The 23,718-nt window shown below is 44.4% G+C and overlaps 7 protein-coding genes across 8 annotated transcripts; 5 read left to right on the top strand and 2 right to left on the bottom strand.

The window, feature by feature from the left end:
• The first annotated feature begins 193 nt into the window (after positions 1-193).
• On the top strand, positions 194-3,099 carry LOC128310551 (lanC-like protein 3 homolog). 2 transcript variants are annotated; one of them, XM_053047220.1, is made up of 3 exons: positions 194-337; positions 1,603-2,367; positions 2,455-3,099. In XM_053047220.1, exons 2-3 carry the CDS (start codon positions 2,051-2,053, stop codon positions 3,032-3,034), a joined length of 897 nt encoding a protein of 298 aa, XP_052903180.1. In that variant the 5' UTR covers positions 194-337; positions 1,603-2,050; the 3' UTR covers positions 3,035-3,099. The 2 variants fall into 2 exon arrangements, with proteins under 2 accessions (XP_052903180.1, XP_052903179.1); XM_053047219.1 differs by lacking the exons at positions 1,603-2,367; positions 2,455-3,099 and adding an exon at positions 401-1,478.
• A 2,510-nt stretch (positions 3,100-5,609) lies between these two features.
• On the top strand, positions 5,610-7,043 carry LOC128298752 (uncharacterized). The gene is made up of 3 exons (XM_053034530.1): positions 5,610-5,914; positions 6,012-6,160; positions 6,235-7,043. Exons 1-3 carry the CDS (start codon positions 5,616-5,618, stop codon positions 7,041-7,043), a joined length of 1,257 nt encoding a protein of 418 aa, XP_052890490.1. The 5' UTR covers positions 5,610-5,615.
• A 497-nt stretch (positions 7,044-7,540) lies between these two features.
• On the bottom strand, positions 7,541-8,657 carry LOC128298870 (uncharacterized). The gene is made up of 2 exons (XM_053034672.1): positions 8,592-8,657; positions 7,541-8,524 (listed from the first exon to the last, which is right to left on the bottom strand). The coding sequence occupies exons 1-2, from the start codon at positions 8,655-8,657 to the stop codon at positions 7,541-7,543; spliced, it is 1,050 nt and encodes a 349-aa protein (XP_052890632.1).
• An 868-nt stretch (positions 8,658-9,525) lies between these two features.
• LOC128298638 (uncharacterized) lies at positions 9,526-10,696 on the top strand. Its single transcript, XM_053034407.1, has 2 exons — positions 9,526-9,625; positions 10,301-10,696. Exons 1-2 carry the CDS (start codon positions 9,563-9,565, stop codon positions 10,622-10,624), a joined length of 387 nt encoding a protein of 128 aa, XP_052890367.1. The 5' UTR covers positions 9,526-9,562; the 3' UTR covers positions 10,625-10,696.
• A 3,535-nt stretch (positions 10,697-14,231) lies between these two features.
• Positions 14,232-15,033, top strand: LOC128297464 (uncharacterized). The gene is made up of 2 exons (XM_053033107.1): positions 14,232-14,358; positions 14,443-15,033. The coding sequence occupies exons 1-2, from the start codon at positions 14,314-14,316 to the stop codon at positions 14,977-14,979; spliced, it is 582 nt and encodes a 193-aa protein (XP_052889067.1). The 5' UTR covers positions 14,232-14,313; the 3' UTR covers positions 14,980-15,033.
• An 804-nt stretch (positions 15,034-15,837) lies between these two features.
• On the bottom strand, positions 15,838-17,962 carry LOC128297926 (uncharacterized). The gene is made up of 3 exons (XM_053033642.1): positions 17,704-17,962; positions 17,242-17,389; positions 15,838-17,126 (listed from the first exon to the last, which is right to left on the bottom strand). Exons 1-3 carry the CDS (start codon positions 17,731-17,733, stop codon positions 16,045-16,047), a joined length of 1,260 nt encoding a protein of 419 aa, XP_052889602.1. The 5' UTR covers positions 17,734-17,962; the 3' UTR covers positions 15,838-16,044.
• Positions 17,963-20,391: 2,429 nt separating this feature from the next.
• LOC128309907 (ankyrin repeat domain-containing protein 27-like) lies at positions 20,392-23,467 on the top strand. Its single transcript, XM_053046407.1, has one exon. The coding sequence runs from the start codon at positions 20,626-20,628 to the stop codon at positions 23,362-23,364; it is 2,739 nt and encodes a 912-aa protein (XP_052902367.1). The 5' UTR covers positions 20,392-20,625; the 3' UTR covers positions 23,365-23,467.
• The last annotated feature ends 251 nt before the right edge of the window (positions 23,468-23,718 follow it).

Below are 23,718 nucleotides of genomic sequence, written 5' to 3'. Positions count from 1 at the left end.
TTTATATCCGTCATTCAGCAAAGAAACTGTCAAATGTGGAAGTGTTGCCAGTATTAGTACTGTCAAAAAGGTTTGTTTATCTTTCGATTGTTTACATTTCGCGTCGTATCAAAATTTTGCTTTTTACGAGTGGTTTGCCGGAACTTGAACTGCATCAGAATGTCTGACCGATTTTTTTCTAATCCTTTTGCTGACTACGAAGAAAAAGTGCATGGCGCGGAGCAACATCAGTTGGTACCGCGCGCAAGTGTAGTTGAGCTTATTAAAAAGTTAGTAGAAATGATTGAGAGTCAAACGAACACAAAGATGCGCGAGGATGTCTATGTTGGGATTGCAGGTAAAATTAGGAAAGCCTTCGAAAAAATGTTAGCAGAAATAAAACATCTCCCAATCGTTGCAGGTATCGCTTTCATGTTCTGGAAACTGAGTCTATCGAGCGAAACTAGAGATATGTAACCTTGTTTGGAATTTGCAACGAAATACATCGGCGAAGCTAAGCGACAAACTATGAGGAAAAAACATTCTAGCAAGGATTACGTAGCTTTTCTTTGTGGAGATTCTGGGATTGCGGCCGTTTCTGCAGTGATTTCTCATGATCTAAAAAACATAACAGACATGGAAAACGATGTGAAAATGTTTTTAAAAGGATACCCAACTTGCTCCAGTGCTGCCGGATACGATGCGGATGAAGTTCTGGTTGGCAGGGCGGGTTTCTTGCATGGGGCATACTGGTTAAACCAGATAATTGCATCCAAACCGATCAAAAACGAGATGATTACCACAATTTGTCAAGTTTTAATGAACCGTGGACGATGCATGGCAGCCTCGCTACAAATTGCACCGCCGTTAATGTATGAATATCACGAAAAAACGTATCTGGGTGCTGCTCATGGAATTTGTGCGATTTTACACGCTCTCCTCGAATCGCCTTGGTTCGAGCGAGATGCTAATGGCCAATTTCGTGCTTCAACATCTGATCTTTCGGATATAAAAAGCACTATCGATTACATACTTACACTGCAAAGCAGCGATGGGAACTTTCCAACACGTCTTGATTCGAATAGAATGCTTGTACACTGGTGTCATGGCTGCGCTGGGGCGATTTATCTTTTCGCTAAAGCATTTCTAATATTCAAGGAAGAAAAGTATCTACAATGCTGCCGAAGATGCACTGACACAATCTGGCGCCAAGGTTTACTCCGTAAAGGACCGGGGATTTGCCACGGAGTGGCAGGGAACGGTTATGCCTTTTTGTTAATGTATCGCTTGACGGGAGAAAAACGCTACTTGTATCGTGCTGCAAAATTTGCCGAATTTTTAAATTCGACTATATTTGCAGACCAGCTACTTGCACCCGATCGTCCTTATAGTTTATACGAAGGCTTGGCCGGTACTGTATGTTTTTTGGTTGATCTATTAGATCCTTTGCACTCTTCATTTCCTTTTATGGATGTTTTTGGAAAAAAATATTACTAAACTTCTACAAAAATATAACTCTGTTGTACAAAATTTTTATTCAGTTTCGATATTGCCGACATGACCTTAAAAAACACTATTAAATGGTTAAAGGTCTAAATGAACTCTTTTGTCGCTGTTTTTAAGTAAAATTGATTAAAGTGGAAGCAGAATGAAAGCTTGTTCCGGTATGCATGTATAACCTACGACCAGTTCGCTGTAACTTCGTGCTTGAAAACATCAACTATAAACATTTGACTTCGCTGTTGACTGGAAGCCAAATACACGACACTTGATGTAACCGTAGCAGTACCGTAGCGCAGCCGTTGGAATCATGCCGAGGCACGTCGTCTGTGCTTTCTGCCAGGTGACAGTATATACCACCTGCAAGCACACCGGCATGTGACCTTGGATAGTCTCTGGCGGCATAACAATCGAACGGCACCACGTTCATAGTTCGACACAGTGACAACAGGGCCACGATTGGACAAAGGTATAAAATGTCCCCTTAGCCTCTTTGGTTCCGTCAGTCGTTTTGACGGTCAAGTTCAGCACAGTTTTGTGATAGAAGGTAGTGCACACATATAGTCATATCATGAGGATCGTTTTGGCGCTAGTGTTTGTCCTAGTGGCACTGGCCATGGTGGATGCAAAGTGCAACAAGTGTAACCGCAACGAATGCGAATGCCAGTTGGAAATTGTCCGTGGTCCACCACCTCAACCGTTTCCGTTTTATAAGAAGAAAAAATGCAACGTGACTAAGCCACTTGAATTTAAACCAAAGCCGGATGTTTGTTCGTGTGAGCAGGAATATCGCATTCGTCCATTAGCTCCGGATCATGTTGAGCCTAAGTTTGCAAAATCCAGATCATGTGAATGCGGCTTTGAACATCATCCAGATCAACCGAAACGGTAATCAAAATATTGAAAACCATCTAAACTTTGCTGTGGGTCTAATATGAATGTTTTTATTTAAATGATCTTTATATTTGTATACAGCAAATATCCTGCCGACATAATAAGCTATCAGCTGGCAAAGGAGTATGCAAAAATAAACAATGTTAATGAAGCAGGCTTGTATGTGCATGCTCAGCCTATGAAGCCTGCACCCGCACCCAAGCACGAAGGTATCCCGGAGGAACGGATGTACAAAGCCAACATGCATGTACTGGAACTCAAGCCACACAAGCGTAAGCGTTTTAACTGTCGCATTTGTTCGTCGGAAGAAGAAGAGGGAGCACCGTGTAATCCGAAGCATCAGAACTATTTCGACATCTGCTACGGCAAGGTCGAAAATAAGGATCCCAAGTTCAACGTAGTAAAGCAGGATGCACCGGTGTGTGATCGTTGTCAGGATCGATCCAGCACTGAGGAAGTTGAAAGCACGGAAGAGGATTATTCTCCAGAACAGCCGACGAAGCACTGCTCGAAGTGTTCGAAACTGAAGAAGAAATGTGACTGCCCCTCGCATATGGAAAGCTACGAGCCCGAGAGCGAGGAATATGATTATCCATTTGCAAAAAAGTATTTCCGCAAAACACGCTCATCTGATGATCCAGAGCCCGCGCTTGTGGTCTAGTACGCTGCCATGAATGATTATGACGTGTATAGTTTGGTGGTCTCAGTTGTGATATACTAGTATAAACCCAGGTTTTGCTCATCGTCGTTGCGTACATGTTTGTACATAGTAGCAAAAAAATAAAATATTGCTTACATTTACTTCGTATGCGTCAGTATTATTAATTCATATCAGCTGGTTTGTAGCATGACTGGCATTTGCTGCTCACAAATACCGTCAAAAATAGTCCGTAACACCCGTCACCCTAAAATGGCAAGCGTTTTGGTGTCCTCCGCCAATATCGTTCAAGACTCATGGTGATAAAAGCCTACCGGAAGTAGCAGTTATATACTACATTTCGTATCTGGATGGAGTGTAGTTTGGATTGTAGGAATTTGTACAGTCTATAGTAAGCACAATGCGCCTACGGAATTCACTGTTTGGGTATATATCCGTAGTTACGATCGCACCAAGGTAGCAAAACTCCTCTTCTATCTCTAGATCGTCGCCGCCCACTGATACTCTGCTACTTATCACAGTCAGAGCCTCCAGCAAACTTCGTGTTTGTTGCTTTGATTCTCAATTCAATACTTATGGCTTCGCGTTTTAGTCGAGTGTGCGCTTCGCACTCCGCCGCAGATATACGGACGATGATATCAATTTTATCTGAGAAGCCAAGAAATTGAGGAGAACTGATAAAAACCGTACCTCGGATATCAAAACCTCGCAGCACATCCTCTTGTCGATCATCTCTCGTTCATCCATCAGGATTTCCCCTTCTGCATCCGCTTTGTGTTACATGTAACATTGAGTACAACTTATGAATTTCCCCCGACTGAGACAGATGCTGTAACAATTGCTCGTGCGTCGCTACAAAACGGTGCATCTATTCTTGGATAAATCAACCTCACGATTTTTCTGCAGTTTTCTACATTGTGAGGAGTCTCACCAAAGAACATTCTGGTACGCACTGCATTCTTTTCGGATAGTGATCGCCTGCACTCATCATTCATTCCTCCAAATCATTACGGGATATATAGCTGATCGTTAATTTAGCAGCGTTGCTGATAACTTGTTTCACCATACGCCAGTGAATATTTAAGGATAACGCCTCGATTGTGTTGTTTTCAGGCAGCGCTTCCTCTAGCGCAGTCCCGTGCCACTTCAGCATGCTTAGGCAAATCCGTTTTTAGCTTTAACGTGGGATGACCACGCAGCATATTAGCTGCGGTAAGTTTATAACGTAGTTTCACCATAGCCACGATATGGTCCTGTAAGTCTACACATCTTTGATATCCGAGAAGAACCTTTTATCGATGAGAATGTGATCAGTTTAGGAATATGTCTAGAGTAGTGATCTCCTGGTGTACATTTAATGTGCGCGCTGGAAGAAGGTACTACAAGTGGGCATATGTTTGATGGAGGAAAAGTTAATATGCCGAAAGTCATTGTCGTTAGTCAACTGGTGGACGCTGAGGCTTCCTTTTATTAGTTTGTAAGCATCCTCATGTCCGACCAGAGCATTAAGTATGACTCTATCTTCAACTGCGTACAAAAGCTGTCCTTTTCGTCATTAGAGCTTGCAAGGTGCGGTCTGTGCACTTTGATAAGGCTCAGGTTGAAGAGCATGTCCCACATTTTTCAACTATTAAGGTGCTCCAATTAACATGACTTTAGTAACCGTTCGTGGCGATGGGGTTTCCTGCAAACCCCAAAATATATTTTATTAAACAAATGAATTTTGTGTAAAAATTTTGTATTGTCAAAGGAGAGGATCTTGATTGGATTCCGTTTTTGTTTTGAGATTTACAAGTACGGGATGATGACACAATGTATTCGTTAAAGCACGAGTCAACAGCACGCTCGGTGTTAATTGAAATCTTTAGCAAAACATGCTCGCACGCGCATTTACGACTGTACGACTGTAAATGATTAAGTGATCCATTTGGTAAGCCCATCCAAACCCCGCAACGCCTGTCTGAGTCATTATTCGGAGAATTATTGTTATAACTTTTTTATCTGAATGAATCTTTGAAGGAAAGTTTAAAAATATCGAAGAAAACATTAAAAAAAAACATTTACTTAGTAGTAGCTAAGACTTAAAAAACACACGTAACATCTTCTTATATAGTCCTCACGTCATGCATAACGTTTATCTTCCAAAAGCATTTGTTAATATCGCCAGTATGTTGAACCGGCGCGAACGCGTCTAGTTTGTAGTTCCACTACGCTACGCACATGCAGAAATGCTTATCGGGACAAAATCCTTTCTACGGCAGAAAACGTGTTAAAACATGGTGAGCGCTATGAATAAACAGACCCGCTGGTGCGCTGCAATGTATTGTGCTATGGTGTAATGCCACTCAGCAGTTTCACTACGTGACCTTCCTGGAGGCATTTTACGTAACTCATGCTCCACAACCGTTCTACCGCAGGCAAATGCTGACCCCCAGCATGGGTATGTTTGCTGTTTGTTGAAAAGTGACCCAATCTTTATCAAGACTTTGTTTCCAGAAATGTGCATTGAGTTTTGGGTGAGGAAATGTTATAAAGCATTCCAGTAACTGTTGGTCAGCTTCCAGTGCACTTGCTGAGTGAAAAGATGAAGTTCTTCCATTGGATCGCGCTTAGTCTTATTGTGGTGATCTGTGTCGAGGTACAGCTGGGTAGCGCCCTGCCTCGGAAATCCTGCCACAGCAGGGATGGATATCCACACGAAAAGTGCTGCAACGAATGTCCTTGCTGTCGACATCACTTTGACGTGGAAGCCCCAAAAGATCCAGATTGTCGGAAGCTTCGCAACTATCACTACGACGTGGAAAAGTTTACGGATTGTCACAAAGAAACCTACGATCGGCTAGATGCGGCAGTTGAGGTGTTGCCAGATCCCGGTTGCCGAAAGTAAGTTCTAAAAAAGTGAAGAATATCTGCGAAACGAGTGAACCAAGCGAAAAAAGCAAGTGACTTTCGCCTACTTTCTATTCATGCTTCCTCTTAGATCCCACCGTTATCATTACGACGTGGAAAAACCGTGCTGCTGTGAAAAGGATAGTTACGAAACTTACGATTTTGAAGTGTTGGAACCGAAAAAGAAGCACAGATGTTCGAAGGTGAAGTTACAGGCATATGCAGATCATCCTCTTCGTGGTAAGCTAAGATCCGTGCCAGTTAAATGAATACGGATCGAAATAATCTAATGGTGAACCTTTTTTACATTACAGACTGTCAGTGCGACTGCCATAACAGACGGTATGTGCTAAATAAGGCGTTTGCTAACCATTTCAATAGTACAGCATCTGATACATTTGCGCACGGTAGTAGTAGTCATAATGAAATTTCGAGGCTAAGGCGCAGTATTTTGGACCCACTGAGAGATGACAAATTTACCTTTAGTCCCTGCGAGTCTGACCCACGGGCATTCTTTTATCATACGCACCTGCCCGAGAGGTCAAACTTCCGGGCAAGAAATAGATTCTTACGACGACTACCAAGCGTACCGCGATCGAAGCGCAAAGAGTACGATTTAAGCTTTGGTACTGATCGTCAGGGAGGATTCGTTTGTCATTGCATGCCATCGAATCAAGCTAATCATGTTAAGGCGGAAGCAGGCGAGACGGTAGCTGCTCCCAGGATGTCGAAAACTGAAATCGAGCCTGCGGTGTATGTTGGGGACGCCTCGAATCCACTAACGTACGAGCAGATCAAAAAACATTTAGATGCTCTTCCACGGGAGGAGTACAGTCCGACAACGAACGATGTAATCGGCAATTTGACCATACTTTTTTATGACATTTATCAGCAAAAGCACAAGAAAAATTTTACCGTACCCTTAAAGTATGGTACACGTACCGTGATCGACGAAGGTGATGGTTTGCAAAAGTATGAAATTGAACCGATCGAAGGTGAATATAAGCCACCGAAATTGAACCGGATTGCGTCCAAGGGTCTACGCGTGATCGGAAGGAAAATTGAACAGAAAACGGATCCGAATGCGGATCATCGAAGAAACCGGTTACGAAAAAGAACGTAGAAACATTCTCTCGTGTTGTACTGCTTGAGGATCATAGATTTTAGTGTATTATAGGATAGATTCTCTACATTGAATAATTTCTATTTATATTCTTTGGTTTGTATATACGCTACTAGCTGACAGCCACAAATCATCTAACGACTATCCTGACTGACCTGAAGTCCACTACCAGCAACAGCAGCGTAAACGCTAGAAGACATTCTGGAATACTTATTACCGACGCTACGACTCAGACTGACTCGACAGCTTTCAAATTGACAAAAGCTTGCCAATGGTAAATGTTTATGAAAATATAAACTAACTAAAACATGCTTGTTTTGCATTTAGCCAATTGAGAACCTATTCACTAGTATCGTCTATGACAAGCTGCTCAAGTTCAATATACTTCCCTCTAAATAAAATAAACAAATAACTAAGTAACAAACCTGTTAGTTTGACAGCTTTTTTATGAAACACATGGTACAACAACTTAAAAATCATCTCGTACTTTATTTAACTCAATAATGTTCGTAAGATTCCTCACCCTCCTCGCCGCTGCTGTTTTGTCCCGATTCGTCCGAGCTTGATTGCGTTCGGCTTCGTGTGTTGTACTTTTGGGGCAATCTTCTGTAGGCAACCGGTCGCAACCGACCATCATGCGTATACAAACGTTGGTCCGATTCATGCGACTCAGAGCCGCGAGACTTAGTGTCAGCATTGTACTTTCGCGTATTACTTGATGCAGAGCTTTCGTCACTGTCATCACTCTCTGAAGCGTTGTTTTCCTGCAGTGGTTCAAAAATCTGCCCACCACTGTCGCTGTCCGAGCGGATAAACAGCTGCTCAAACTTTAACTCTTCGTCCGACGGGTCTTCCTGCGACATGTCATCCGGTTCGTTGTATTTTCGCTTCCGTTCGGGCATCCTCCGAACGCGCTTATCCTTGGTGTAATAGCCGTCCTCTTGACTGTCGAAATACGGTGGCTGAAAGTGCTGAGCGCGCTCAGTTTCGGCCAGACAACTCTCATCCGACTGCTGTGCCAAACAGCGCATCAACTTGCGGACGCTTTCGCTGTTGCGATCATACATTTCGTGCAAGTACGTTCGGAAGCAACTCGGCAAGTTGACGTGTTCCAGCTGTTGCTCTATTGAAGTGGATTTTTTCGTTTGTTTGTATGTGGATTTGTTGGGTCGATCGACCTGCCAGAAATCTTTTAAGAACGACTCCGCGTTATCGTTGGTGGAGTCCTCTGTACGTGAGTCCCTTCTTTGCTGATTACGCGAGAATTCTTCCCTGTTGGAATACACCTGAAAAGGGCGTCTCATGTCTGCCTGCCGTTTGACTTGCTGGCTCTCACTCGGGAGGTGTTTTTCGGTCGACTCCAGATGAAACCATACCGGTTCCAATTCGATCCTCAATCTATCGCTATCGGAGAGCTTCCGTATGTGCATCACGTGTTGTGATGGTTCCGCATGTTCAAAGAAATTGTCCTCACCTTCCGCCTGTTATGACGAAAAATGAAGCTTTACTACCTATGCACCCGATCCCAAATGAATGCCGCATACTCACCTTCCGCGCTAGAAGTCCTGCAACTAGGACGGAAACAAATACAACAACTTCCACGAGTCCGTTCATCGTTCGGTCTGGCACTGGAAAAAGACTGCCTCTGCACCGGGTTTAATTGTTCACGGTGCTGCATCCGGCTGTTGTTCTGTTACGGTACAACAGTCCTTCATCGAAAGCACATAAACACCATAGCAGAAGGTCAGACCGCCTATGGCCACGGTGGCGCTTGTACAAAACAGTGTTATTTCGCGTTGTTGGGACAACATGCAGTAGGTGACTATTTTACGTGACTTTCACTATTTAAGCGCTCGCCGCTCACATACCGCCAAGCGCCGAAAAAGATGACGACTGTAAAATGCCACTTTTGGATAAACATTTTACAATAAGCACCAGAGGTGAAAGCACGAAAAAGGAGAACCTTTTTGTGGATAACTTTCGTGCGCCGCTATTGCGTGCTAATGCTTTGGGCGCTTCTGCAATAAAATTTCTGCCAAACTTATTCTCTAACTGCGCTGCATTTAAATAGTGTATTTGTGCAATGTACTGGAGCATACTGGGAGGGCCCATCATAAATGTGCTAAAGTACGTCCGTACATACAGTCATACGCCATCCAATTATTGTCCATCCATGACCGGATTGTGTCTAAATTTAATCATATGCCCGGGGTCAATTTGCAAGCAAAAGATGTTGCTTGTGGAACGGTACATGGTAGACTATTCGCCTAATTGCACGGTGACTTTCACGATTCCGACGGCATGGTACTAGCCCGCCGTGTTGCACACCGTGTTTTGCATGCGGAGGGTCATTTGTGGGAGTTTTCTGCAAATGTTAGCACATTGCACACACCGACCGGTTAGTTAGAACCCGCTCGTTGGACAGCCCAACATCATCAGTCCCTTGGTAAAGGGCATTGTGTCGTTCCGAGGGACCTATTGTTCGATCTTCTATCAATACCGTTTGCTGGCAGTTTGAAATGGATCTGCGCTTGGTGATCGTAGTTTGCTGTGCCGTTTTACATCCTGAATTAGTGGAATGCGTAAGTACTGGTTGGAAGTTTTCGAGTACAAGAACAGAATGACAGCAATCCAATTATGATTTTCACACGTTAAGTACGGTGTAGTGCAAAGAGCGCCGGTTGCGGCTACCAACGCGTTCGGGAGCAGGACTGCAGCATCTAGCAGTGCCCCGAAATCACCCTTGCTAGAGATAGTGCTCCGCATTCTAGACAGCATACAGATTGTTCCCAAGAAACGGTCAAGGCGGCAAGAGCGATCCCAAACTCTTCCGGTACGGCATGCGGATAACGTATCTCGCGGATCATCTCCGGTTTGTTTACGAGCAACTAAACTTCGCCTTACTGCCAAACTGAAGGTTTCACAGCTTGAATAGGCCATCGGAAAAGTTACAAAATTCGTACCGATTGCAACACATTATCTCCGCACAGCTTGTCGTAGAATGTGTGTTGAATCCGTTAACATTCGCTTCGCTTTTGGTGTGTGTCGATGAGTTCGCGCGGTTCGGGTTCAGGTCTAATACGCATTAAGTCAATAGTCATGGTCATTGCTCAGCGGGTTCATTCGGCGATTGCTTTTTACGTAATTTGATATTGGTGGCATGATGTCGAATCGCGACACTGTCCGCACGAGTGTCCATGCTTTTTTTTTATTTATTGTGGACGTTTTTTTTTTGTTCTTTCTTTTTTCATTCATAGCTACCACCATTGTTTGGGAGTGCATTATTCGGTGGGCGGGTGGAAAAACCGTTGCTCGCACTGTCGCTAGAATCGGGCGAAGCAGCAACCGTGGCGGCACCGTCGCCCGTTGATCGGTTTCACGATGAGGAGGAAGAATTTTACCCGCTAAAGGGCTATCAGCTACGACGGATAACAAGTTCCAAGCGGTTTTACGATATGGTTCTGGGCGTGCTGCAAGTGCTCGAAACGCAAGCGCGCCAGAAAGTGCAACGCGCCCGAGAACAACGGGAAAGCGTACGATCAGCATATGATGACGACGAGGAAGACGAGCAACCGGCCTAATGGATCAATTTTGCTGATGGGATGAAACGGCACACGCTGGGCAGCAAAAAAAGGTACCATCAAACCGGATCGAGGGCAATGCGGTCTGACAATGTGCTGTAGTTGACATTGAATTTCAATTGAAATAAAGCTATACCTTACACACTAAGGTCATCGGAAATTCTCTGCAGGGTGGGCAGTAGATCGAGCAAGGCGGAAGATAAGTTGTACTAGAATAGAATGACTGTTAATGCGGCCAATGAACACATTACCTTACCCACTGAACTATTATTCCGATCAACTGATCAACTTTTTTTCGCCCACCGCTAGTTGAAAGTTTAGCAATGAATGATTTAATTTGCCCGCAGTTGCAATTCGCATGAAAATGTTTAAATTTCTCCTTTAATCAAAATTCCGCTTAATTCATCTGACGTCGTAGGCTATCAATCGGAAGTACCTTCGCAGGCCGCTCCAACCGCGATCGTGTCGCTTGTTTACGGAGGTTCTATCGATGTGTAGATGTGCATGGCAGACTGATAAGCGAGAATGGATTGCGGACCAAATTGTGACCCAAACACATGCACACACGCATCGAAACAGACGTACATCGTGTAGCTCTGACCAGTAAATAATGCCAACGATCGTCTCCACCATCATCATCTATACATTCGCAGCTCGTAACATCGTCGAGTAAATAAAATATCAGTTCAAGTGCGACGACTTTTAACATTCGTGATTATTAGCTCGTCTGTGTCGGAACGCAAGCACAGTTGCTGCTCGGTGAAGTTTTTGGTCGTTCTGTTTCTATTTGAAGTTGGTGAATTTTTGTACGTGTTGCAATAAACATCCAAAATACACTACCGTTCACCATGGCCAAGCTCGGACTGCTGTTTCTCGTGATCTTCTGCATCATCCAGGTGATTTGATGGGGCGTACATTGCAATCAAACTATCTATATGGGACTGTTGTGAAAAACATCGTGTTGGTTTTTAAAATAAAATCTGTGATCACGTGTTTCATGCCAAGCAATTGTAGTCGATCAAAAAATGATGTTGGATCGAGACACGAAATCTCTGAACAGTTGTCTGTTCTGCTGTACTCTGCTTTTTTATAAACTTATTTTTGTCCATCAGTACATCATCAATTGCTCTTTAAAGCCTGGCATAAATCACACGACAAGAGGATATTCTTTATAAAAATTGTAGAGTCTAAGTCTAAGTCTAGAGTCATAAGTCTTTAGCCCATATGTGATTGATAATCCGGCGAAGAGCCGTAATTCCTAATAATAAAACCAAATAAATTGCTTAGTACCACATATTTATTAAATAAATATTATTAAACATACTAATTTATTTGTCATTTTCCTTTTAACTACCACACCAGTTCACCCTAGCCGCGCGTCTACGCCGTGACGCCGTGGAGGAGGGAGTAGCCACAATTAAAAAGACGATCTCCGATACATTTACCAAGGAAAATGTTGATGTAAGTGATGGTACAATCTTCGTATTCGAAATACTCTCAATATTTTAATTTTTAATAGTTTGAATATTATGATTGTTAAGTTTAAGACACTAACAATTAATAAATTGATAGTAGTAATAATAACAATACACTTCATCTAAATTATTGTGTTCTACTTTACATCATTTCAGTCATTCTTTAGCAAACTTGGTGAAATGGGCGAACTGTTAAAGACGAAAACCAGTGAGCTCGGGGACACGATCCAACAGAAAGTGAAGGAAGTGGTTAATTGAAGAACACCGCATCAGGATGTATCGATGTTAGCATCACAACATCAATTCTATTAATACAAAAAAGTAAAATAAAATAAGAGAAATGTTTTGACTATGACTGCGTACCGTTCTTATGGAATAGATGTATAGCAAATAATAAAGTTTGGGAAAAATGTTTTGAATTAGTTACTTAATTCATACAGCACCTATTTGTATTTGTATTGTTATTAATAGTCCACCATATAATGGTTTCATTAGTGTTATTTTCAGCTTCATCTAGGTCTTCTAGGTACAATGTCATTATTGCGAGTATCATATCCATTGCCTGAATTTAGGTGTAGCTTCATTAAAATCAAAATATTCTATCGTTCCCCTAATTTCCCATGACATTGCCGTTTTTACTTTACTTTTTTTATGCTACAACAAACGCATAATTAATACTTAAATTTCAACACGTATTCAAATAGTGTTCAATCACTAACCATAGTGCGTTAGTGATCGGCACATGACATTTTTAACTGTGGATGATCGATGATGCGCTATTTGAAAATGTATTAATTATTCGAGATAATATATAGGCTAGAGGATAGAAGTTTTAAGCATTCTCGTTTTGCCATTCTCAGTTGAAGTTACATAATAATATTAATATTACCGCATTGTAAGTTCATGGTATATTATTATTTAGTTTAGTTCATTATTATTATTATTTTCCACTTGGAAGACACAAGACTAATTTAAATGTTACTATTGCGAGCCTTGGGCAGTAGATACTCATTACCCAGCAAAACATCGCAACCGAACAAATATCCCTATGTGTTTCACCGAATTACCACAATATGGTATGCAAGGCTATCATGCAAGCAGTTTTGAGTTTGACACCACTGGCCAATAGGGGTGGAAAAGTTTATATCGAACAGAGTTGTAGATTAAACTGAGTTCTACTAAAATGCTTTTTTTTATTCGTGAAGAACGGTCTAGCGGTGTTGTTGTGAATGTATTATCGAAATGTTTTTATTACTGACACTAATAAAAAAGAGCACCATAAATATTCTAAAAAGCGAAATTATTATATGAAATTTAAAATCATTTCGAACCTGCTTTATGGTCGAGTTTTTAATGTGTTTGTTAAACATAGCAGTTTTTTTTTAATAAGTAACCCTTGTACTTTTCGTTGTCACTGTTGACTTAGTGCCAAGCCTCCTGATACACGAGAGCAATTTATGCATTTACCTAACGCACACACGACTCGAATATAAATTACCGTACCTATCAATATATCGCATTGTACAGATTGGCTTAGCATAATAAACCGGAGCGACGGTAGCAGATTTTTAGACAAACATAGAATCTGAGACCAAAACACATATACATTGAGCCGATTCTTTCATTGAACAAACACCCGAACATCATCCCTCTAGCTTAAGATTATTCAGCCCGAGCCTTTTTTGTGATAATTGGAAGTAAAAATAAAGCGATAAGGTGGGGTTTCACTGTTGTGTTCAAGCTCAACTTGCAGTGTTTTCGTGTTGCATTTGGCAAAACATAAATTTAACGAACAGAAATGTTATTTACAGTATGTGGTGTCTAACATTCAACTGAATCTTTGTTATGTTTTTTTTGCGGGTTTGTAAGCGTGTTGGTGCAGAGTGAATGCTCAAACAATTCGCCCCTAAGTGATGCACTTCGGAACGTACCTTTGCAGGGAGCGATCAATAGACAAATGATAATGCCGAGAATCTTTCCACGCTGCGTTCCGTTTCCTTGTGTTCGAAGCGCACCGAACGGACAACAAATACGCACACACGGTGAGTAAACACCCACAGCGATACAAAATCGACGGTATGTGGTGGGGCGTATAAAATCGTTCAACTACGCGGTTCGTTGCTTCAGTTGCAAGTTAGGACCTGCTCTGCTCAAACGCAACCCTCGCTCGATCAGTGATCCTTCGATAGACGTAACAGACAATTCCTCGAAAAGATGGCTAAGCTTGTGTGCATTATCCTGACCCTGTGTGTAATTCAGGTGTGTATATTGTATTCACCGTTCACTTACAGTTGTACGGTGTACGCGTATAACGTCGCTAAGCGTACCATTCCATCCTAACAGGGAAGCTTCGCCTTCGTTCGCCGTGACGCCCCGGTGGCACCCGCCGAGGAACCCAACTTCTTCCAAACCATCATGAACATCAAGGACAAGATTGAAGTCGCGTTCCAAGAAACCCAACAAAACGTCTTGAAGTCGCTTGGATTCCAATCGAACGAAGAGGTAGTCCAGACGATCCAACAAAACACCAACCAGTACGTCGAACGGCTCCGGTCAGTGCAGGGCGTGCTCGATGAGGAGGTGAAAAAGCACTCGGACATCTTCGAACCGATCGTGAAGGATCTGAAGGTCAAGCTGGACCAAACCACGGCTACCCTGTCCGAGCAGAACCCGGAGGTTGCGCAGAAGGCGAAGGAGTATCAGCAGCAGGTACAGACCAACGTCGAATCCCTGGTGGCGGAGGCACAGAAGACGGTCGAAAAGCTGAAGGCTGATACGCGCGTGCAATCCGAGGAGATGCAGAAGGCATTGAAAATGTTGTACGATTCTACCTTCGAGATCTTCACCAAGACAGCCAACGAGCTGAAGCAGAAGCAATAAAGCACCGTTACGGTTCAATTGTGGCAAAGGTACAAATTGTTAAATAAAAAACTTTAAAAAGAAAACCTATTCGACTACAAGTTTTCCAAACATTTTCATATTGGCAATGGTGCCTCACGGCTGACGGCTTGCCATGAGCCAAATACCTATGTATGATATGCAGAACAGCTGATATGGCTGATCGTGTTAATAACTTGCTGGCAAGGTTGAAACATATCGCTTTCGTAAATACTAAAGAGGAGGTTCTATGCCGATTCTCAAATAGGTGCCAAAAATTAAACTGGATGCGCCTTGAAAACCTTCCTCCGATCGTTCTAATATGCCACCATCTATGATACAGCTTAAGCGATTTCACTCCCGGAACATAATCATGACCCTCGATGCGAGAAGCTACCAAACGCGAGGTATCACCGTGCTAACACAGATTGCCTGTTACCTTCCTGCTACAAACAATGATCTTCCGGTTAGTGTGCCACCGGTACAAAACCGGTCAGCTCATTTGACTAGCTCATTTGGCTAGGTCGAAAGATCCACTTCAGGTATCCACGATTATCGGCCGGGCGTTATCGTGCTCACTATCTCCAGCATGGAAGATGACGCTGGTGGAATTTAAAGTGTGTTAGTCATGTCTTTTTGAATGTCTACCCTGACGCAGCTGTTCCGGTGTCAAAGTGAAGCATCAGCTGAACAATGGCGCATAAATGTGTAAATTGCTGCTTCACATACGTCGTTGCCGTGCTGCGTACGTACATTGTGCGAACGGTTTCAAATTTACAGCGCACTGATGAATGAAGCAAATATGTCTTAAACGTAGCAAACACTTCGTAACATTGAGCATGAAGAGTCATATCGGTGCAATGCCAGCGCACGTCACAGCGTGTGTTGACAGCGTACTTTTATTTCAGCGAGCGAGCGAACTTTGAAATGCATTTAGATAATTATATTTACAAGATTATTACATTAACAAACCCATTTCCTCCCAATCACCACTGTTTCAGATCAGGTAAACATGTCGTATGAACCGATAATCAACAGCAAACAATCGACCGTTGTTGATCCGCAAACTTAATCCGACTCCTCGCTTTCGTACAGACGCGCCAACCGTCGTATCGATTGTTTCGTTTTCCGCTGAATAAAATCATCAACATGTGAAAAGATGGTCACGATGCCCATCAGCCGTTCCAGTGTGCCATGTACTTTTTCTGCCCGTTCGATGCTGCTCTCCTGGACTTCGCTGGAACCAACAGCGAGCAGGCGTGACATGGCCGGGAATAGCATTGGCCGATCGGCAAGCGATCTGGGCCTCTTCTGCACCTCATTATAGTCGTAGTCATCGTAGTAGTCATAGTCATCCACAGGATCCTCGGATGAGTACAGATTCTTCGAGAGTGATCGCTTCTTGTGCTGACAGCCGCAAGTGGGAACCACTTCCTCTGGTTTTATACTTCTCGGCAGAAGGCGAACGGACGAGGACACGGACGCGAGCGCCAAAGCCTGCGGAGGGACCAGTGTGGAAAAGGATAGCAGGTCATTTTCAAGATGATCCAGATTAAGCTTTTTAATGTCTATCTTGGGAACTGATGGTCTTTGGCTTGTGGACGTAGTTGTCGCTGCTGTCACCGCTCTGCTAGAAGGTGTTCGCTGTGTACTACTTGGAGGACGAGGACTACTCGAACTGCTAACCGACTGTAACCGGCGTGTCTTGCGCTGTATTTTACGCACGGTGGTCATTCTTGTGGTTGTGCTAGTAGTTGTCATGGTAGTGGTAGTAGCAGTAGTAGCAGCCATCAAATTGCCCTTGATTTCACGCGTAGCTACGGTGCTACTCGGTGGTACCACGCTGCTCTCGGACGGTATCCAACCTTCCAGCAAACGTTTGTCAAGGATCGTTTCTGTTGGGGCAAAATCCTGCTCTATACCATTTTCCTTCATGTCGATCACATTCGTATCGATTGAAGATGGATGAACGAAAGGCCCCTCGAAGTGATTGCCATGTGCCTGTAAATGGTTCACCGCTTCATAGTCCAACTCCGTTGATAATGGACGGGCATCATCGAGCATCATGTCGTTACCGTTCAGCTGCTCCGCGACATCAAACGTTTTCGCGTGATACTGGTTTAACAGTTTTACCGAAATCATTTCACTAGCTGCGTATCATCAATCGTTACGTGGCACAACGGGGCGAGCGAAATGAGAAGAAAATCCCAAGATTAGACATTATCACCGTTCCACGGACATTGGTGTCCGGGCAGTTTCACTTGCCTTTTTCGCGGTCGAGTTCTTGCAGATCATCAAATAACGGACCGAGCAGCACACTTTCGCCATCGTCATCATTCGGCACAATCGCAACGGTTCCGGGTGGCTGTTTGCTGATTTCCAAAAACCTCCCGTCCAATCGCGCTACCAAAGTCTGCGCACGCGGAAAATAAATCATTGGGCACCGGCAAGACAAGGGAAGGAAAAAGAAGCACTTGATTATGACACGATTCTTGGCGGAATTATCACGCTCTTCGTTATGCAATCGAACATTTCTGTCCGCCCATTGACATTCGGGCAATCTAGCGAGATAATCCTACACGTGCGTTGGTGACACTTTGCCCCTAACATCCTTTCGAACTGATTAGCAGACCGGTTAGAGAGAAAGCTTCAAACACTACGTTGCCGACATTTTTTGTTTAATGAGCAACTACAGTAACTGGTTCACTGGTCAGTATTGTGGCTTACCGATAAAAGCAGTGCTACCGCCAGTAGCATGATGGACAATTGTGGTGATCTTCAGACAAACGATTGTCAAGTGACCCACCGTGCTGCTCGGCTTCACAACAGACCTGCCGCACTAGAATGTTTTCGGAAGTCGCGCACTATGCTATTTCTGTACTATGCTGCAAAAAGGCCACAAACAAACAACCCGCTTGCGGATACTGCAGCCCCAGTAGCGGTACATTGTGAAAAGCAGAGGAGAAACCCACGAACCAACCATTGCTTCCTGGATGAGCTTGAGCGGTGTACATACGAACCCATCCAAATATGAAAAGATACCCTTTCTACAGTTTCTACAGAATGAAAAACATTGAGCCATAACATGACACTCACCTCTGTTTAATTCGCTGATGGCGGCTAGCGATCACGATACGATCATATGCCATGGTTTTAAATTTTTATCATTATCTATGACCATTAAGCTAATATGCACTGGGATTAATGCGGAAATTAAATAATCTCCTCAACGATTTAATATTTTTTTACGTCGTGATGATCCATATTCAACTGCGATGAATATTTGGAAACAAGCGAAAGCAAATGTTTCAAAATGAGCCACACTGCATTTTGGTGTAGAGATTTTGATAAGAAATCAAGCGCATATTTCGTACTCTGTTAATTAAGATTAAATTAAAATTCGCTACAAACATGCCGAACACTCCATCAAAACCTCACTGCTTCATTCGATGCATTCCATAAATTTGTATCGATTCCGCCGTCTTAGTGCTTTTGTTGCGCACCAAATTAATATGAAAATGCGTCAGCTAGACTCACCGTGCCACTTCCTAGCGCACTGTTTGGTAGCTTTAGTAGACGGTTGTATTAGTGATCGTACGCAAACATTAAACAATCAACGCCGTACATGCGCTTAATTGAATGAACGTGCTGGTGGAATAGAATGTAATACCGAAGCTGGCGAACCGTAAACAATACCACTATGTAACCTTGGAGCATATTTTAGGATAAAATTAACCGTTAAATGAGTAAAATGGTACGCAGTGCAATCGATTGACTAAAGTTAAACTCTTCGAACAAAATATCACATTTGGTTGCTCATTATGTCGTCAAATAATTAGGGCCTCCTGACGAATAGGCTTTGAAGTCAGCTCAACCTAATCAACCAGTTTGAACACACAATAACCAACTCCAGCAAGATTATATAATACTGCAATGAGCGATAAGCGGGCAATCAGGTATCTCACATTCGTTGTGAAAAATTGCGTCCGAAAATCAGACGTACTGAATAAATAAAATTCAACAAACTACTCCGAGTAGAACAATTGTAGAAGACACCCTTGACACGACCGTGAATACTTTCGCCTACTAATGGCCAGCGTTTCTCAACCGAATTATCTATTGTTTCTTTATAAAAAAGGGGTTATAATAAAACAATAAGAAAGTAATTTGCATACAGTCAATACACGAGATACGCGGATAATGCGTTCCCGAAAAATCCACGTATCTTGAGTTTCCTTAAAAACATAGTTTATATGTCGTATTAATGGTTCGAATACTTATTTTTACGTTACGAAGCACATTTAAAATTGATATGATTACTTCCAGAATTACAATTAAATGTTATGACATTTTTTTATAATAGTGAAATATGACGTATTTTTGAAATTTGTAATTTGACAATTGAATTCTGCAAACAAAAATCCGTGCAATGTCAAGTTTTTAAAATCCGCGCAAGTGGAGAACAGCGTATCTCGGGTTTTGAATGCATATGTCTGATACGTCGTTACGTGCTGGGGTGTTGCTGTGGAGATCACTGTTCCTTAAGAGCCACTGGAAATTGTATTGTGAAAGGCTCACTTTCTTTCTCTCTCTCACCTCACTGTACCTTTCCTCGGTTTGTGATTTCGCTCTCTGTCTCATTTCTCTCTCTCTCTCTCTTTAAATAATGAAATACGTAGGAGCGCTCGGGCATTCCGCGATTCATAATCAGCAGCCACATTCATGATCTTACTCAAGAAATTATTCAACTTACAGCGACCATAACAAAAAAACAAACAAACGATAGTCGGTACTTACGATGGTGGACAAAGCATCGCACGGTCTGCGCACGGTACAGTGCCAGCAGTCGCCAAGGCAGTTTGGCTGCGGTTCGCTGCGAATGGCCACAGAGTGGGTTGTGCGCTGAACCGTGCGTGTTCACTTCTGGTGTTGTCGTCGATGTTTGGACACGGTTTTATAAGTCGCTGCCAGTGAAGCCCCACAGCGGCCCCCGAAGTTGGTGACGACCACCACAGCGACGGCACTGGGGAGAAACGGATGGAGGGATGGTGTAAACTCGAGACGGTGAACCAGTTACTCTTCTCTGCCGCAGTTTCGTTTCACAGTTTTACGGCGAAGGTTATACGAAACCCATCTCGAGAGTTTGGTTACTGCACTGTGTCTTTCCGTGTATCAATGCGAGTGCCGTTGTGGCCGTAACAACAAGAAAAACCAGGCGAATGGAAAGTGCTGGCGAAGAATGCTACTTGTGACAATACGGAAGAATCAATCAGCCTCGGTATATTTGAGCCGTGTCAGGTTTAAGGGATACCTTATAAGCTGTTTTCGGTTGCTTTCGGAGTGATTGACGGAGTGAAAAACTACTGACCTTATCTGTGACTTTCGGAATATACCGTCCTCCATAGTCTGTTGTGTATGGATGCCATGTTTCCACGGTGGAATATGCTTGAAGGCACCAGAACTGACGATACGGACAGTGTGGTTTTCCAACGAGTAACACCATTTGCTCGGGGTCGTTTCGAGTAATTGCGTATAACCGTGCGCGTGTGGGCAGAGAGTGAAACCCAGGGGTGAAACGGTTTCACCAATCCGTGCATTCGCAGCGCGAATAGAGTGAATGTCTTGAGCAACGAACGGGGATCGGCGTAAATGATTGCGGCTACGATGGATTTGCAGAACTACGACGAAGACATATCGGCCAACGGTTACTACCAGCGGCTGTTGAACGATCATTACAGCATCCTGGAGACGGCCACCGTCGAGGGATGGATAGTGTGCGTGCCCCGGTTCGGTTCCTTCAGCGAACAGTGCCTTGTCGATCAGGAGTTTGCGCTCGCGCACATACTGGTCCCGAACGAGGAGCTCCCGGAGACGCACTTCTTCAACCTGAACTTCCTGCAGCTGAAGCTGGACGAGCGGGCACTCACCTTCGGCGACGTGCGTGTGCGCATTCTGTTTGAGGAAATTTTCTACCGGGAAGGACTAAAGTACAAAGTGTGGTGCATCGAGCGGCCGCTGCACGACATGAAGAAGTACGGCGTGTACGCGGAGGATGATTTTTCGCTTGGCCGTTTCCTCGGCATCGGCAGTCTCACCGAGTCGGTCGAGTTTATCCGGACGGCCGCCAAGAAGAAGGACATATTCGGTCGCATGGATGGGAAGGTGCAGCAGTTTGTCCGCGCGAACGGTGACTTCCCTAAGTGGCAGTTCGACGAGCAGAAAGCCGCGGTGAAAATGATCTACGTCGAGTGCCTGGATTTGATTCTGCAGAACCGTAAGCTGAAAGATCGCTGCCAGCGGGATATGTTGCTGCGCGGTAACGTGAAAGTGGCCATCGAGACGTACGTGATGGATAAGTTGTACGATCACGTAAAGAACGTGATCGACGTGTGCCGATCGGAGCAGACGGAAGCGTTTAACAAGACGCTGCGCAACTTGGGCGATGTGCACTGCACGGAGTTTGAAGTAGCGCAACGGTACGGTGAACTAATTCCGCTGGCAAAAAAGGAACTGGTCAAGATCGATCAAGCGCGTACGGTGATAGACAAGATCGGTTGTTTGCAGAAGGTGATGGAAGTGCTGGTCAAGGGAGGCTTAGGCAAGCAGTACACGCTCACCACGGACCATTTGGTGCCGTTGTTCATTTTTCTCATCCTCAAGTCGGGACTGACGCACTGGATAATGACGATAACGTTTCTGAAGGAGTTCCAGTTCAACAACGTATTCCGGGAGCAGCGCATCGAGACGGGCGAGCACGGGTTTCTGATCGCGACCCTGGAAGCGGCTATCGTGTACATTAGCTGCGGTAGCATTACCCGCACGCAGCGGCTTGGCATCAATCTGGAACCCAGGCCGACACTGACAGACACCGGCTCGGTTACGGCCGACTTGGAGTTCCGCAATGCGGACGACTTTCTCAACTATCTGCTCACGCTGATGCGTAACGATGACGAAGCGCGGGTTGTGGAGCTACTGCAGGACGTCACCAACAATCAGGCACTGCTGTGGAACGTACCAACCGAGGCCGGATACTACTATCTGCCCTCGATAGACGACCAGAATCAGCAGGGTCAGGCCGCGATACATCTCGCGGCTATCCTTGGCAATGCGAAACTCCTGACGCTCATACTGTCCCTCCAGCCGAACGTGAATGCGGTCGACGCGAAGAACTGGACCGCGCTGCACTACGCCGCAGCGAACGGTCATCAGAATCTGCTACTATTGCTGCTTCATGCCGGAATAAACATTAACAGCACCAGCAACGATGCACACACATCCCTCCATTTAGCGTGCCTAAATGGCCACAGCGGATGTGTCAAGGCGTTGCTGTACTTTTCCGAGCATATGCGCATCTACGTCGATGTGAACGCGGCCACCGAGCTGGGCCACACACCGCTACATTATGCAGCGAAGTGGGGCTTTTTAGACATCGTCGAAACGTTGCTAGAGTACGCGGCGCGGGTCGATGTCATGAACAAGTTGGGCGCCACGCCGGTGCGCTACGCACACAACGTCCGCATTACGAAACTGCTCGTCGATGCACTGCACGACCAACGCCGCAATGCGCACGGTCGTGGCCAATTGAACGCAAAGTTTGCTCCAGTACCTCACACTACGATCTATTTCGCAGAAGATTTCAACTATTCTACCGACAATGCACCGGAAGAGATCCGCGAACAGCGTACGATCGAGGAGATGAAGCGTGTTGAGAAGGCGCTAGAAGCAATTGCTGCCCAGGACACCAAACTGGCCTGCGTCTATCTGGGGCTGGAGGAAGATTCGTCCCGGAACCAATCGGAGCGAAATCATCGAAACCACCCAGCTCAACTGGCTGGCTATCCCGCGGATGAAAAGCTGTGTCATCCACTGTGCACCTGTAACCGATGCGTAAGGCGCTCGTCCGAATTTTATAATCTTCTTCGAAAACCTTTCGGGCTGTCGGCAAAACCGCCACCGGAGGAATCTGTCCCCCATAAGGTACGCGTCGATCTGAATGCCGTCAATGGAGAAGGCTACACAGCCTTGCACGTAGCAGCGATGCACGGAAACGTGGAAATGGTTCGTGTGTTGCTGGAGCACAAGGTCAATCCCACCATTCGGCTCAAATCCGGTGCGACGGCGCTGCATTTGGCAACACGCGAACGCAGGTTACGTATCGTGCGGATGCTGCTGAGCCGTTGTGCGATTGCGGACATCGTAGACCTGAAGGATAGCCGGGGCGATACACCACTCCACTACGCAGTGGAACAGAACAATTTGCAGCTGGTCCAAATGTTGCTGGAGGCCGATGCTGATCGAAGCATACGCAACTTACAAGGCAAACGGCCGATAGACATAGCTAAGAATAACCTCTACTTTAACGTAGTCAATTTGCTTGAACAGCGATAGCTGACTACTGCTCAGCGCTTGTGAATATAGATACTGTTTGTACATATTCGTTGGATATGCTAGTGTTGATAAAAAAGAATAAATTTAAACCAATTTGTTTACGCTACACCGTACGGTTATACCATCTTTACAACGCAACCCCGTTAAAGGGCATCCATAAATTAACCGTGTTTGCTTAACGATAAGTGTAATGATGACCAAAAATTATTTACACAATTACATGGCAAGTAACACTTTACTTTGTGGAATGCATATTTCCGACCGTTTCGCTTTATTACTTTATTATTCATCTCTCCGAATGGGTTAGTGGTACAATGCATCCCGCACGTCTACACTGTGATTTGTATTCGGTGA

The sequence above is a fragment of the Anopheles moucheti genome, chromosome 2, assembly GCF_943734755.1.
Source record: "Anopheles moucheti chromosome 2, idAnoMoucSN_F20_07, whole genome shotgun sequence".
NCBI lineage: Eukaryota > Metazoa > Arthropoda > Insecta > Diptera > Culicidae > Anopheles > Anopheles moucheti.
The sequence above is the reverse complement of the archived record's forward strand: the minus strand, read 5'-3'. Positions and strand labels throughout refer to the sequence as shown.